The sequence below is a fragment of the Lithobates pipiens genome, unplaced genomic scaffold, assembly GCF_037356315.1.
Source record: "Lithobates pipiens isolate NorthernLeopardFrog02 unplaced genomic scaffold, aLitPip1_a1.2 Scaffold_18, whole genome shotgun sequence".
NCBI classification, from domain to species: Eukaryota; Metazoa; Chordata; class Amphibia; order Anura; family Ranidae; genus Lithobates; species Lithobates pipiens.
This window is the reverse complement of record NW_027507758.1, coordinates 470,928,028-470,945,142: the sequence shown is the minus strand read 5'-3', so window position 1 is coordinate 470,945,142 and position 17,115 is coordinate 470,928,028. Positions and strand designations below refer to the sequence as shown.

General features: G+C 41.4%; 1 protein-coding gene across 1 annotated transcript in view; it reads right to left on the bottom strand.

Annotated features, from left to right (window-relative positions):
• Nucleotides 1-464: 464 nt before the first annotated feature.
• The window catches only part of ACSL3 (acyl-CoA synthetase long chain family member 3), a 112,179-nt gene continuing 95,528 nt past the window's right edge, over nt 465-17,115 (bottom strand). Inside the window, exons 13-15 of the mRNA XM_077488310.1 lie at nt 14,276-14,390; nt 3,859-4,016; nt 465-1,399 (exon numbers count right to left, since the gene is read on the bottom strand). Of these exons, the coding sequence (XP_077344436.1) occupies nt 1,242-1,399; nt 3,859-4,016; nt 14,276-14,390 (431 nt within the window). The 3' untranslated portion in view covers nt 465-1,241. The remainder of the gene's footprint in view (nt 1,400-3,858; nt 4,017-14,275; nt 14,391-17,115) is intronic.

The following is a 17,115-nucleotide window of genomic DNA, read 5'->3' as shown; positions in this document are numbered from 1 at the left end:
ATAAAAGAGAAAAAAAAAAAAAAAAAAAAAAAAAAAAAAAAAAAAGGCTCCCTCCCCCCGCCCCCCCCCAAATATGACTAGCATTACATTTCCTTCAAAGGTTTCTTCATAGCTTGTCCCCAGTCTCCAGCCATCTTGAAGAAGACTTAATTTAACAGGCCATACACATTACAATCTCTGAACAGTCTACTTCAAGTATACCAACAGCTCTGTAGTGCAGGTGCCTACTTAAATGTTCCATTCATTTTATATCTAACCAAGTAATGCATCTCAATACACAGTTGCTGTCAAAGGAGATTGCAATGGGTAGGGCAGGGTTTAGACAAGGGGATACATAAAAAAAAAAAAAGAAAATCAAAATCAGTTTTATATATATATATATATATATATATATATATATATATATATATATATATATATATATATATATATATATATATATATATATATATATATATATATATATATATATATATAACCTAAATATAAAAAATTAAAGGGCAACTTAAATGTTAAAATCATGGAACGATTGCCTATTGTATGGATAGGATTTCTTCATTTTAGTACTTTTTTCCATCCAGCAATGTTGTCTGAGCCCCAGTGTGCAAGGTCCAACAATCCAAGCAAGGCAATGCCTGGAGCAGCTTTGTATATATTCTTTAAGACTGTTGGCTTAAAGTAGGAGTAAAATGTAAATTTAAAGGGCAAAGGAGAAATAAACGACTATTGTACAGTTAACTGAAACACAGTGGCTGCTGCTTTAAATGAGGGCACCTCTGAATTCACCTTACTACCTCTGCTATAGGTTGGTGTGGAAAGGCACACACCTGGAAGGACAGAATCACAGAGGTAGATATCGCTATGGAATGTTCCCGATTTCTTAGAATTCCACAGCACAGACAGCCCTAGTTCAGGCATTTTTTTTTTTTTTGTTAAAGCACTACTAGGATGCACAGAGGAAAATCGAAGTACAGGTATATGACAGCCTTAAATGCCTACTGAATGACTTAAGTACCCTACTGACTGCTAAAACAAATAGGCAATGTCTTTTAAATTCTAAATGTTGTTTTCCCTGTGGTTTGGTAACAAATTCAATGTAGGTTATATTCAAGCTTTTCCATTGGTCTCAGGTCCTAGCTGTAGGAGGACTTGCTGGTCCAATTCGCTGGGCCAGATCTACAAGCACTACAGGAAGTAACTAGTTGTTCTGAAAGGGTGAAAAGGCTTGGGGGGGAGGGGCTTTATTTTCCTCCATACATCCTCTCTATGTCTTCCTGGTAATGACTTTTCAGCTCCTTGCGCTTCAATTTAAAGGCGTCAGTCACCAATCCAGTCTCAGGAGTCCAAGGCTCAGCGACTAGGCGGATCTTTGCTGGCAACTCAAACTTCTCAAGGGTGGCTGGAAGAAATTCATTCACACGCAACAAATTTATATATTGTAAAACATTGAATATACATGCATACAATGTTAAAACTGAACTCCAGGCAAACCACTTAATACACCTATGAAATATTGGAGCAGTTCTAGCTGCTAAAGGACTCGCATTTCTTGGTCTACAGTCCTTAGATTTCCACAGCCCTTCCAGACTGTAGAGTTCTGTATGACATTGCAGGAGATTTGATTAGTCTCCACTGCAGTTAATACTTTTAGGCCTCATTTCACACTCAGCCTGTAAGTGGATACTGAAGAAGCAGCTCATTAATGAGCTCATCCCCGTCACTCTGCTTTTTAGCATGCTCCTTATGAGAACTGTAGCACACCAGACAGCCTCCTTTTGCCATTTCTCACTATCTTAGCTTGAGCTCTGCTCTAAAGGCGAGTGCAAGAACCGAGATCAAATGCAGGCACTTACATTCAAAGGAAGGACAATATCCTGATTAAGATGAGAGGCAAAGACCACCTTTGGAAGGGGGTCTTTTAGCCTCGAAGATACTTTTCTCCTTGTCCTACACAAAGAGGGCTCCCGACAAAGGAAGGCAGCTAAGGCAGAGATCCTCCTTGCAGAGGTAATAGACAAATAAAGAAATCTTACGGATACGGTACAACAAGGGAATATCCCTTATAGGTTTAAAACGTGACACTTGAGAGAACCAGAATGAGATCCCAAGGGAACACAGGACAACAAACAGGTCTGGGATTTGTCTCTAAATGGTTCTAAAGGCCAATTGTTGGTCACCAGAGCAATGACAGAATATGTCCCAGAGAGTAGAGTACTTCTAGGATAAAATTTACTTGACTTGCAACAAGCAGAGTCTACTTCCTAGCCTTCAAGAGAGTAGAATGACTGAATCTTAATGGCCCGTTTCTCAGACTATGGTTTTTTTAACAGATATGGCAAGACAGAGGAAGATTTTCACTAACTAAAGAGGAATCTGCACAAAGGAGACATCCTTATGACTACGTTATGTCCCTCGGCTTATATTCAAGTTTGTAATTTTGGCTGCACTAGGGCTTTAAAGACAGTGACCACAAAGCAGGAACATGAGGTCTGGATGATCTAAAAGGGCTTGTGAATCATCTGCCAAGAGCTTATATCTAAACACCCCCTCTTCCTGAGCCAATTTGGTGCAATAAAGTGTAAATGTTATATTTACCTACTCTGTGCAACTGTTTTGCACAGAGCAGCCCTGATGCTCCTCTTTCGGGTCTCCGACAGGCTCTCTGGACTTCTCCCCTGGGCGAGTGCCCCCATAGCAAGCTGCTTGCTATGGGGGCACTCGTGCATGCCGATTCCCAAGCTGCCTGTGTCTCCATAGACAGAGCAGCTTAGCCCTGTCCCCTACTCTTGCCTCACTGGCTGTGATTGACAGCAGCAGGAGTCAATGGTTCCCACTGCTTCCCCTTTGGAGAGGGAGAGGGAGAGGGAGAGAGAGAGGGAGAGAGGGAGGGAGGGAGAGAGGGAGAGAGGGAGAGAGGGAGAGAGGGAGAGAGGGAGAGAGGGAGAGAGGGAGAGAGGGAGAGAGGGAGAGAGGGAGAGAGGGAGAGAGGGAGAGAGGGAGAGAGGGAGAGAGGGAGGGAGGGAGGGAGGGAGGGAGGGAGGGAGGGAGGGGAGGGAGGGGAGGGAGGGAGGGAGAGGGAGAGGGAGAGGGAGAGAGAGAGACTCTGCAATTGTGCACATCACTGAATTGAGAATAAGCTCAGGTAGTTATTTCATGCAGATGTTTTTTTTTACACTAATGCATACAATGCCTTCAACCTTTAGAACCACTAAGAATTACCAGAATATCTTCACTCTAAATGCTGCATCACCAGAGTGACCGATTTGAGGGCGTGGGGGTTCCTGGACCTGGTGACAAACATGTCCATGTGCCAAGCAGTCCAACAATACAGAAATTGCACAAGGAGCGAGAGTGGCAATGGTGCAGCAGAGGGGAGGGACGACTTTAATAGAAGGTAGGCTTCTCCCAACAGAGAATAGGCCCATAACCCATGGACACTAGTAATACCTTAAGGCCCCTTTTATACTGAGGCGCTTGTAAACTGCCAGTAAAACACTGAGCACTTTTCAGGAGCTTCTGAAGCGCTTTCCATTCATTTCAAAGGAGAGGGGCGTTTTTTCACCACCCTGCCAGCTCACCGCCCCAGTGTGAAAGCATTCATTGATTTGAATGAAAATAGGTTTTTCTGAGCTTTTCAGGCGCTTTTTTTTAGCGTGAAAGCGCCTGAAAAGCGCCTCAGTGTGAAAGGGATCTAAGGCTAACTGGAAGTGTGGGGGGTTGTATAGCAGGAAGTCCCTACAGCACAATACAGCTTGTTTTGAATTGCTAGTTGGCTCCTAAACTGAGCTGAAGAGCTAATAAAATTATAGCAGAACGTCAGATTGCCTCTGCATAATTCCTCTGGAAATATCTGCTTACCTGCTGCAGGAGAATCTGCCAACACTCTAAGGACTTCTTTCTCCATTGTTGGATTATTGCAAAGAGATTCAAAACTTCCTATAACTCGCTTCTGCTCAGCCAGCTTTAAGAGCTCCTTCTGGTTTGGCACCACAAAGCCGATAACATATGATTGATCACTGGAAAGAAATAAGTTTGTAAAGGAAATTCTATTAATAGGCTATGGCAGTTCTAGCAAAGATAATGTACATATTTTTCCCCCAGTGGTCATATATCAAGAATACTAGAAAGGGGGAGAGAATGCAACTTACTTTGCAACATAAACCTGAAATGAGTCAGCAGACAAATGTAGCAGAAAGGAAGTGCAATGCTACCATGTGAACAGAGCCCTGTTCTGGAGAATTAGAGTGTGGAAATAACCCAGACAAATTAAATTAAATTATGACTTATGAATGAATTAGGTTTATGTGGGCCATGACAAATCCGCTTCTAAAAAAATTTTTCACTGGAAGAAAAAAAAAAAAAAAAAAAAAAAAGAAAAATTTCTACTTTATTAACTACTTTCAGACCGGACCATTTTGCTGGTAAATGACCAGAGGTCTTTTTACAATTTGGCACTGCACTGCTTTAACTGGTAATTGTGCGGTCATGCAATGTTGTACCCAAACAAAATTTGTGTCCTTTTCTTCCCACAAATAGAGCTTTCTTTTGATGGTATTTGATTGCCTCTGCGATTTTTATTTTTTGCGATATAAACGTAAAAAGACCGCAAATTTTGAAAAAAAAAAATGATATTTTCTACTTTTTGTTATTAGAAAAATCCAATAAACTCAATTTTAGTCATACATTTAGGCCAAAATGTATTCAGCCACATGTCTTTGGTAAAAAAAAAAGTCAATAATTGTATATTTATTGGTTTGCGCAAAAGTTGTCACATCTACAAACTAAGGTACGTTTTCTGGAATTTACGCAGCTTTTAGTTTACGACTGCCTATCTCATTTCTTGAGGTGCTAAAATGGCAGGGCAGTACAAAACCCCCCCAAATGACCCCATTTTGGAAAGTAGACCCCCTAAGGAAATTGATAAGAGGCATGTTGAGCCCATTGAATATTTTATTTTTTTGCCTCAAGCGATTGAATAACGACCAAAAATTTTTTTTTTTTTTTTTTTTACACAAAGTTGTCACTAAATGATATATTGCTCACACATGCTATGGGCATATGTGAAATGACACCCCAAAATAAATTCTGCTGCTTCTCCTGAGTACGGGGATACCACATATGTGGGACTTTTTGGGAGCCTAGCCGCGTACGGGGCCCCGAAAACCAAGCACCGCCTTCAGGCTTTCTAAGGGCGTTACAGTTTTGAAGGCCATAAAATGCCAAGATGGCACAAACCCCCCCCAAATGACCCCATTTTGGAAAGTAGACACCCCTAAATTTAGGGGTACACTAGTGAGACTAGGTAATAAATGGCGGGTGCCCTGAAACTATAAAAAAATAACTAACCAACCAGCGTCACCTGTAACAGTTATATGGTGATCACTGGTGAAAGGGTTAACTAGGGGGCAATCAGGGGGCTTTATGCGGTAGTATATGGGGGTCCCTGGCGCTATAAAAAGCTGCGGCGAACCTAAATACCTACCTGCCTAACTAGCGTCACCTGTGACACTAATACAGCGATCAGAAAAATGATCGCTTATTAGGCTGGGTTCACACTGGAGCGATGCAGGAACGCCACGAATCCGCAGCGGGTTCCCGCATCGCATGCCTCCCGGCGGCAGTTCACACTGCCCTATGCGAACTGCTGGGAGTGTCAGTGAAATATTAATGACACCCCCAGATCAGTTCACATATCGCAGTGCGATCTGCAAACTCGGATCGCATGGTATGAACAACCATGCGATCCGATTCTGCTGCGGACCAAAAAAAGGGTCCCGTGCGAATTTGCGGCGAGTGCGGCGCGAATTCAGCCATACTATCTGTATGGCTTAACTCGAATCGCACAGAGATCGGATGTGATTTGCAGTGTGGTGCGAATCACATTCGTTCTCATAAACCGCTGCAATGTGAACCCAGCCTTAGTGACACTGGCGACGGGGGGTGATCACGGGGTTAAACCATTATTGGGGGGGTTAGGGGGGTACATTAGAACTAAAGGGGGCTAACCCTAACTGCCCTAACAGTTACTACAGTCACAAATGACACCAATGCAAAAAAAAAAAAAAAAAAAAAAAAAAAGACATTGGTGTCACTGTGACTGGGGGGCAGGGGTAATTGGGGGGGTGATCGGGGGGGTGTGAGTGTGCCTGGCATGTTCTACTGTGTAGTGTCGTGTTGGTGCAACTCACCGATCCTCTCTCCTCGGTGTCGGAACGAAAAATACCGACACGGAGGAGAGATTACATCACTTCCTCTCCTGTGTTTACATTACAGGAGAGGAAGTGATGTCACGGAGCATTTTCATTCGTCGGGAGCGATCGCGAGGGGGTGGCCATGAATGAATGGCCGCCCCCTCATCCCGGATCGCTCCCGAACGAATACCGACCGCCGCAGGCACCGGGGGGGGCCCGATCGGGCCCCCCACCCGCGGGAAGGCAGGGACGTACAGCTACGCCCATATGCCTGCCCGTGCCACTCTGTCAACGTACATCGTCGTGCGGCGGTCGGCAAGTGGTTAATGTACACAATTGGGCTGATTTACTAAAGACAAATATACTGTGCACTTTCTCCAGAGCTTAGAAAAAGTGATAAAGCATTACTTTGCAGAGAATACTCAATCACATGCAAGGAAAAAAAAACAAAAAAATAAAATAAACCTGCATTTTTCCTTGCACATGGTTGGATAATAGAAATCAGCAGAGCTTCCCCTCAGCTACAGAGCAATTGCACTTGCAGTGCACAGTATATTTGCCTTAAGTAAATCAATCTCAAAATTTAGGTCCTAACTAGAATATATCCCAAATTTCATTACTTCTACCAAGTCTCCTAGCTACTGATGTTTTAAGCCAGATGTGTGAAAGGATTACACACCAACGAGGCAGTAAAAATACAGCACCCTGTACAAATCATTAGTAAGACCTCATCTGGAATAAGCAGTTCAGTTTTGGGTTCCAGTTCTAAAAAATAATATTGGGGAACTGGAAAAAATGTAGAGAAGGGAAACCAAACTGATAAGAGGCATGGAGGAGCTCAGCTATGAGGAAAGATTAGAGGAACTGAATTGATTCACTTTTGAGAAAAGGAGATTAAGGGGGAAATGATCAACATGTACACATATATAAGGGGTCCATATAGTCAATGTGGTGTTATTCACTTTTAGGTCATCACAGGGGACAAAGGGGCACTCTTTACTTATGGAGGAAAAGAGATTTAATCTCCAAATATGGAAAGGATTCTTCACAGTAAGAGCTGTGAAATTGAATAGACTCCCCCAGAGGTGGTTTTGGACAGCTCAGTAGTGTTTTTTTTTTTTTTTTAAGCAAAGGCCTGGATTCTCTCTTATTTGTACATAATATAACTCTGTACTAACATTTATAGGTAAAGTTGATCCAGGGAATATCCAATGGCCTCCCAGGGATCAGGAAAAAAAAAAAAAAATATATAAATATATATATATATAATATATATATATATATATATATATATATATATATATATATATATATATATATATATATATATATATATATATATATATATATATATATATATATATATATATATATATATATATATATATATATATATATATATATATACACACACACACATTATATATATATATATATATATTTATTTATTTATTTATATTTGGATCATGCTTTGCTGGGGTTTTTCACCTTCCTCTGGAAGAACTGTGGGTGAAGGATTGGATTGTGTATCTGGTATAGTATGATTATAATTTTTTTTTTTAACTAGATGGACTTTTGTCTTTTTCAACCGGACTATGTAACTGTAGACAAAGTAACAGATGGTTTTATTTAACAAAAAAATAAAAACCTTTACTTCCATTATTTTTTTTTTTATTTTTTTTTGTTTGCAATGAATAGGTGAAGATTAGACTATGAAGGTATTCACTAGCAATCAATCACTTCCAAATAACAGAATTGCTCCTCATTACGCAGATATTTTAAAATCTTGCAAATTCTCTCAGTAACCAGACACAGAACAATCTCTTTTCAGGTACTCTGGTGACTGGAAAAATAAATAAAAATAAAAAAAAGGGAAGGATGGGCTGAAGTCTAAACCACCTGTTATGCTTACCAAGACATCCAATGCCATTTGGCCAGGCCAGTTGGCTCTTATTTTAATATAGTACAAGGCACTGTTCACAACAGTGTATTGTAGGAACGCACGCAAATTGCCATTTTTCCTCAATGCACAAAAATGTGTTGTTCCTTTGCAGACACACAGCTGTACCATTACTTCATAATGGCATGCATCCATGCATGCTAAAAAACGCATGGTACCGGAGTACCATACACCACTATTTAACATGGAGCATGCACTTTTTTCCTCATCGTACATCACGGGACATAGAGCCATAGTAGTTACTATGTGGGTTATAGGCCACCTTCAGGTGATGGACACTGGCACGCCCCAAGACAAAAAGTGCACTCCCTATATAATCCCTCCCACTACTGGGAGTATCTCAGTTTTTTCGACAGTATCTAAGGTGTTGGTCATGAGTAAAGATGTGCTGTGCCGAGATCCACTGAAGAAATCTTTGCTGGGGCTAGCCATGCAGCCGGATCCACTCCAAAGAGTCTTTGGCCGAATTGAATGGTACCCGGGCCTCGTTTCTGAGCAAACCTCCCCACCAGACACCCCCCTGTGCTGCTTATTCTTCCCGGGGAAGGAGCTCTTAGAAAATAATAATAATAATAATAATAATAATAATAATAATAATAATAATAATAATAATAATAATAATAATAGGCGTTCCAGGCCACCCCCTGCACCATTACTGCCTCTCTCCCTGTGATCCCATAGGATCGGAGCCCGCATGGGAAAAACTCTTTTTTGAAAGAAAAGAGCAAGTACCGTAGACGACGGGGGGAGGGGGCTTAGCTCGGCGTTGTGCGTTTTAAAAAGGCACCATTGTTGCAAGCTGCAGGAGGGACACAAGAGCAAAGGCATGTAAAAGGTTTTGGCAACACAGGCATTCCCTTTGACACATAGCAGCAGCAGAGCTGGACTATTGCTCAAGCAGTGGATGCATTCCTTCTGGTAGTACCTCTGCTTTGTGCATCGGGCTATGGTCAGAAGGGGGGTTAAAAACACCTAAAAAAAGGGCTCTAGATAGACTACAGTCACACGGGAGCCTAGAACCATCTAAAAAAAGATGGCATCCTCCCCTGAGAGCAATATAGCGGGTCAGAGTGAGCCATCAGGAGGGGCAAGTGTTGCAGCCGCTCTTAACACTGCAGCCCCCGTGTATATTACCAAGGAGATTTTTCTTCAACCATTTTACGTTTGGAGCTAAAAATGTATGCTTTAATTGCATCCAAGAGTGGGACCAAGCGTAGAAGGTCCCCGTCCATTGCTCAGGACCCTCATGCTGAGGAATAAGGGGCGAGAGATACCACATTTCTCTCAAAAGGACCAGGAAGAGGTTGATGTCCCCCCTTCCGAAGAACCCAATATGGAAGGATCAGGTTCGAAGGAATGGTTGTTGGTACAATCTCACTGAATTGGTCCACTCTACATTTTTACTGCCAGTAACGCAGTCAGTAGATAAGCCCACTTCTAGTTTGGGTTCACTAAAGCCTCCACAATCTGTTCATGCTTTTCCTATCCATTCGTGGCTAACAAAAAAGCTTATGTATTAAGAGTGGAACACAGATAAACAGTTTTTTTCCTCCAAAAAAAGTTCAATACTTTATCCTATGGAGGACGTGTTCTATAGAAATGGGGAATTCCAGCAATTGATGCTGCTATATCCTCTGTAAACAAAAAACCCGATTTGTCCAGTAGACAATGCTCATATGCTAAAGGATCCAACAGATAAGTTGTAATTCCTTTTTAAAAACTATATTTTGCTAACAGGTTCAGTTGTTCAGCCTGCACTGGCAGCGATCAGAGTATCTCAGTCCTCAAAGGACCAGTTTATTGTTCCTGCCAAGGGTCTGGCAGGAACAATGTAAAGACAGATGGGAGGCTTCCTCAATTTCTCTAGGTTACAAACTAGAGTTCTGGGAGTTCCAATCTCTTCGTTTTCTCAGGTCAAGCGTTCCCAGAGATCCAGTGAAAAATAAGTCTTTCTAGCTTTGGATCATCTCTGGTCTCAGAGTGATATCGGTGATCCCCTTGGAAGAGCAAGGATTAGGGTTTTATTCAAACCTTTTCACGGTTCCCAAACCAAACGGGGATATCAGAGCCATTTTAGATCTCAAAGATCTAAACCAGTTTTTGAATATCCGTTCTTTTTGCATCGAGTCAATCCGATCACTAGTCTCCATCCTACAAGGGGGAGAATTTCTGGCATCAAATCGACATCAAGGATGCTTATCGCCATGTGCCGATTTTGCCCTTAGTCCTCTTGAAGAGGAAAATAATTTTCTTGGTTGCCATATCGTCTGCAAGAAGAGTATCAGAGTTGGCTGCTCTGAGCCATTTTTGATTATTCATAAGGATAAGGTTGTATTGCGGCCTCATTCTAAATTCCTACCGAGGGTAGCTTCAGGTTTTAATTTAAACCAGGATATTGTTCTGCCTTCATTTTTTCCAGAACCTCGTTCTGTGAAAGTGAGGTCACTACATCCTCTTGATGTGGTGAGAGCGGTCAAAGTCTATTTGAAAAGTGACCATTCAGATTCGTAAAACAGATGTTTTGTTGTGTTGCCAGATGGTCCTAAAAGAACAGGCAGCGTTGAAATCTACTATTTCTAAATGGACTCGTCAAGGGATTGTTCAAGCTTATTGTTTAAAGAGGAAATTTCGGCCTTTTCATATTAAAGCGCACTCCACCAGGGCTGTTAGTGCTTCTTGGGCAGTGCATCACCAAGCCTCCATGGCTCAGATCTGCAAAGCCACAACTTGGTCTTCAGTCCATACATTTAACAGATTCTATCAAATAGATGTAAAAGATCATGAGAATATCGCTTTTGGGCGCAGTGTACTGCAGGCTGCAGTATAAGTCCTCTTGTCTCTTGGTGCCCTACTTTTGTTGTGTCTTCCTCCCTTCAGTTGGCATTGCTATGGGATATCCCACATAGTAACTACTATGGCTCTGTGGCCCTTGATGTACGATAACAAAATAGGATTTTTATAACAGCTTACCTGTAAAATCCTTTACTTTGAAGTACATCACAGGACACAGAGGTTCCTCCCTTCTTTGGTATACATGTGTATTGCTTTGCTACAAAACTGAGGTACTCCCAGCAGTGGGAGGGGTTATATAGGGAGTGCACTTTGTCTTAGGGCATGCAAGTGTCCATCACCTGAAGGTGGCCTATAACCCACATAGTAACTACTATGGCTCTGCGTCCCGTGACGTACTTCAAAAAAGAAAAGGATTTTACAGGTAAGCGGTTATAAAAATCCTATTTCTTCCACACATTTCTTGCACATAGGGGATAACCATTGAAATTAAACAGTTGTCCTAAACACAATGCACAGAAACTTAAACAAACAAACAAAAAAAAAAAAAACGCACGCGCTCATTTGCATCTCCCAGTGCAAGTGGAGCCTAAGGGAAGGAAACCTGGAGAAAAGTGGAGGAGATGTGGAGCATAGCCACTTCTTCTGAACACTATTTTTCTGTATAGGCAACCTCAAACCACTGGTGGATATGGGCAACAGCTTTTTAAATTAGTTAAATGGAGATTCAACACTGCATTGCAATGCATCTAAAACAAGTGACAAAACATGTGTTTTCAATCACATCTGACCCCAAAGAGAATATGCATATCTGATACTGCAGAATAACCAAGGTTTAGTGCTGCCTAAAACCCCCCAGTTTCTCCACGGTTTGGAAGGTTAGTTCTATCCCCATTCTCCTACTGCATAATGAGCTAGCAGCCGGTCTGGGCAATAACACGTGGAAAATCACTATGCGTACAAAAATAATCCTGCCCCAGAAAGACTGCACACACATGACTGTTGAAAAGGAAAGCAGCAGAAACTGTCCCGATCACAGCAGTGATGCTTGTGAGTTCCTAAATACAACTAGAATGAGTCACTAAGCTGCCGATACACTTCTCACCCAGCAATAAGTGAGGATTCCTCTCTCAAACTATAGACAGGAAGCATATGAGCATCTTGCTGCCAGAAATTGTGGAAGTCGTGACAGAGAGCACGGAAGCTGTCACTGCGATGTGAACATCAGTTCATGTTAACATTTGGCCTTAGACAATCTGTTTAATCACCCAGGCTATCGAGCTTTTAACAACCCTGCACTGCGATGATGACTTTTAACCAACATTCTATTGCACAAAGTTGGCCGTTCTACACAAAACTATTTCAGAGATTAAGGGTTTTCCCATTTCCAGACATTTGTGTCTAGCATGGATTAAATTAGTCTCATTAAAAGTGATAGAAATCTTGTTTAATTTACATTATCCCTTCTATTTCTGTATGTGGATGAAGGCACTCATTTTACTAAAACACACACACCCCCAAGTACCTTTTTACTAATCGATATATAGCTGTCACATGACCAAATCTCTTTCCCAGCCTATCTGCAGGGAAACAAGCAGGAGGTGCTTCTAGTCCTCTGCTGCTAGTCACGTTTAAAAAACAAAAAAAACAAACATCCTTTGGAATACAGAGCAAAATAAATAATCTCAATATATGGTTTTAAATTGGCATACAAATATATATTTGAAATTAAACCTTTATTATTTTGTGGTAGCAACATGGCGTGGGCAGATTTCTGCCAGACACAGGCTGTGCCACTCACCTGCAGCCTATGTCTTAGAATAAGAGTGAGGTGAAGCCTCCATCAATCTACATATAATATCAAACATCCATTGCGTTTAGCTGGTTAGTGGGCATAGAGAAGGAGTGGGCTGTCACTTACCACTCTATAGTCACATGGGTTGCTCAGATCTGATCGTGAGGAAATGCTCAGCATAGAAACTCACTGAAAACTGAGCATGTGCAGGAGTTGACACTACAGCTGCAAAATCCCTAGTTGAATTGGGGACATGAACAGTACATGGCGATGGCGAGCAGCAGAATCAACCAGGTTTTTTGTAGAACGCAAAAAACTAATCTCATAGTATGAGCAGAATTTGATAGTTTGATGATAGTGTCACTAAAACCACATCATACATTTTTAAATGTGTATGAATAATGCAATTTACCACTCTACATAAATATTGAGTCTGAAAGTTAGAAAAAATATATACACACGTTAGCAAAAAAAAATTATTCCAAGATGCCTCATCAGTAACCTTCCCTCCTAATGGACAAAAATTTCTCACTTTTACAGGAAGCTGGGGTGAACGCATTCTAGATCCATTAATAAAAAAAATATATATAACATGTCATTCTATCAGAACTTCAGAAGTCACCCCATACCAGAATGTCAGAATTCATGCTATTAGAAGGCCCCCCATAAACAGAATTTCGGGCCACCTTTGTCATTAGATCAAAAACACTTTTTTGAAAACCAGATGTAGACAAGACTCCCCTCCCTGTTGCGATATCCCCACCAACATTATATTATAAACATTTTAATATTTATGCACATGGAGAATATTTTGGTAAAACATTTAAAATTAAATTCCTGACTTTGCTACACCACGCTGCGTTTTAAATATCTTCATTTCATATAAACTGGTCTAAATACGAGGAACGAAGGGAATCCAAGCAGTAAGAGTACCGGAATTTGATTTACTATCCGCTAGCGGCCCCTGTACAGCAGATCCCAGATTGGAGGAGGGATAAGCAGAACAAGGGCCAATCAGGTGTACTGCAGTGCAAGGAGCATGATTAATAGGAGTGTGCGGCTTCTCAGTTTACTGTACAAATAGAGGGAGAGGAGACCTTTCGCCTCAGTTCCCATTATGAATCGCATGAGAATTGCAACGGGGAACTACACCATAATCCTGTGCAATTCAGTGTGGTGTGATCGGAGTCCATTTATTTTGTAGGGGGTCAATCACACCAAAGATGTGCATGCACCTTTTTTGGAACCGCAATGCAACTGGATTGCATGGTCCTTTTGAAGTGCTCTGGCGCAGACAAACTCACTGCATTTGAAGTGTTAACCCTGTGTTGACACCTGCTGTGGATTGCAAGGTCAGTGTTCTCGTAATGTAAGTGAAAAACAGGTTGCTTTCCCTGCCAGGCAGCACTGTATTGTGCGGTCTCTACAAATTACTCCTGCATTTCTTCAATGTCCACTGCTAGCTATGTATCTGCATGTAATGCAAACTGTGCCAATGTGTCGGCAACTGCAGAAAACAGATCAGGTGGCTGCACTTACCTGTTTGCATATGCACAGATGTTATCCACAATGGGAAGGTTCTTCAAGGCAGCTTCCACTTTCCCAAGTGAAACATATTCCCCTGCTTGGAGCTTCACCAGGTCTTTCTTCCGGTCTAAGAAAAAAACAAAAAAAAAGGAGATCACAAAATGGCAATCTCGCATGTAAGAAACTGTATATTGCCGCAAATCACAAGATTAAGAATATATTAGGAATTTGATTTTATCACCCTAGCTTAATAACTCCTGGATATATGCAACATGCAAGCAAACATTGAAAGGTATTACAGTTTAATTTCAGAAGGAGAAAGGTGCTATATTAAAAATTTTCACAACACTTGTACATTGAGATCACTGAAAAATATAATGGTTCACAAACCAGCCTTGCTATGATCTAAAGCCTATAAAAGTACAATCATGCGCATACAGTAAATCGCTAACCGTTTCAATTATACACAATAAGGGGCATTACTTGAACTAAAAAGAAATTTGGTCTAAAAACTTTACAGGTGTTCTATAAATTAGAAGTCATCCATTTATATCAGTGCAGATCATAAACTAGGTCCCTGTACACCTTAACTCCCAATTCTACCCTCTGGCTGTGACCCCGATGGGCCCCACTCCCCATAACCTGGCAGGGAGAACAGCTGAAAGGAAGCCACCAGGATTGCCCACCTAATGTCCCTATGTCAGAACCTCCTTGGTCAGGAACAAGAAAACAGAGGGCAATGGCCTTAAGTGTATTTTTAAAGTGTATGTTTTCTGTCCCTTTCAGGTAGGCAGTCTCAAAAAAGTGTGGTAATGAGATCTATTAAAGCTTAAATTTAGAAAGAAAAAAAAAAAAAATCCTACAAGGAACATGGTTCCAGTGAGAAGTGTCTCTTTGGAACCTTTTCTAATACAGAAATGTATTATGTGCACTCACTCCCATTAAGCCCTTCCCAACCAGCCACCGCAGTTGCACTGCGGCAGGTTGGCGCCCCTGGGCAAACCAATGTAACTCTACGTCGGTTCACCTTTTGACCACTAGGGGGTGCGTTCATGCCGCTGGAGCCGATGCGCATGCCTGGCAGTCGCTCCACACAGAGGTAGAACAGAGATCTGTCAACGGACAGATCTCCGTGCTGTCAGGGGTGGAGGGCGATCTGTTGTTCATACCAAGTATGAACAACGATCGCTCATCCTCACCCAGTCAGTCCCCTCCCCCCCCCCCACCCACAGTTAGAAGCACTCCCTATGGAACAGTTAACCCCTTGCTCGCCCCCCTGGTGTTAACCCCTTCCCTGCCAGTGACATTTACACAGTAAGCAGTAAATTTTTATAGCACTGATCACTGTATAAAAATGCCCACGGTCCCAAAAATGTGTCAAAAGTGTCCGCTATATTGTCACAGTCCCGATAAAAATAAAATTCATAAATCTTTCCCCATTACCAAAAATATGTAGAAGAATACATATCGGCCTAAACTGAGGAAAACATTTTATTTACTTTTTAAAAATTGGGGATATTTATTATAGCAAAAAAAAAAACTATTTCTTTTATTCTTTTTCAAATTTGTCATTTTTTTGTTTATAGCGGAAAAAAAAACAAAAAAAAAAAACTGAAGAGATGATCAAATACCACCAAAGAAAGCTGTGTGTGTGTGTGTTTGAAGGACGTCAAATTTGTTTCGGTACAACGTTGCACGACCACGCAATTGTCAGGTAAAGCAACACAGTGCCTTATCTCACAAAATGGCCTGGTCATTGAGCAGCCAAATCTTCCGGGGCAGAAGTGGTTAAACATGGCTGCTGGCCCATAAATTCTGCCGTTACTGGGCCACACAATTCATCATAACATTAAAAGCCTGACTACAGCCAAACCAATTTATTTTTCTTTGGGCCGAGGAAGAAATGGTTACAACCTCTGCTACTTTTTTAGTGCCATTGTGTCCCAACCGGGGAGATTTCTCCTGACATTGTCAGGATAGGTAGTGATGGGAATTTTCTCCAATAGGGACAATAAAAGCAAAAACATGCTTTTAGTAAACTAAGAAAGGGCTAGTACTTCTATGTTTTTACTGCTGTCTATGACTACCTGTTCCAGAGATGCACCAACCCCAATTCCACAGAGACTGGAAGTGAGAGAAGATCTTCTCCAATGAAGTCTCAGGCATAAAAGAAAAACCTGACCAAAAGTTTAGTTCAAAAAATTTAGCTGGCGTTGAAATGCGTTAGCATAGTGCATGTAAACTTGCTATTAGTTTATCTGTAGGTGTGGCCTGCCATCCAAGTAAAACGCATCTTTGCTAGGCATCAAAATGCACTGGTTAAACATTACTGCGTCCTGAGTCATTGGACAGCAGTGGTGATGCAGATTCACTGTCCAATGAAGAGGTTGGAGGTGGAGAGGTGACAGAAGAAGCTGAATGATGAATTTCTTAACCAGGAACTTTGTGCCTCCTGTATGAAGTTACAATGTGGAAATGTGTGTAAAATAAAAGACTGGCCGTAGAAAATCAAAAATCCTTCAGCAAGTAAAAACAGTGAACATACATACATTTCAGCTGCGTATTTTGCTTTTTGCTGAAATTTTACTTTAAGCAGACTAGCTGTCAAGGGTGGAAGTACAAAAGTTTAGTAGCGCTGGGTCAGTGTGTTAAATAGACAGTTCTGTTAGTAATGACCAGTACAGCCTACAAATCAGCTACAATTACCAAAGTACTAAAAGACGCTAGATTAGAAAAGATCCGATTTACTTCTTTGGTAGTACACAGACTACTGGAAAGCCTAATGTTGTTAACAGGCATTGAAGGGTCTGGAAAATGGTACCTTCACGTTTCGGGAAATAACCAATAGTAAC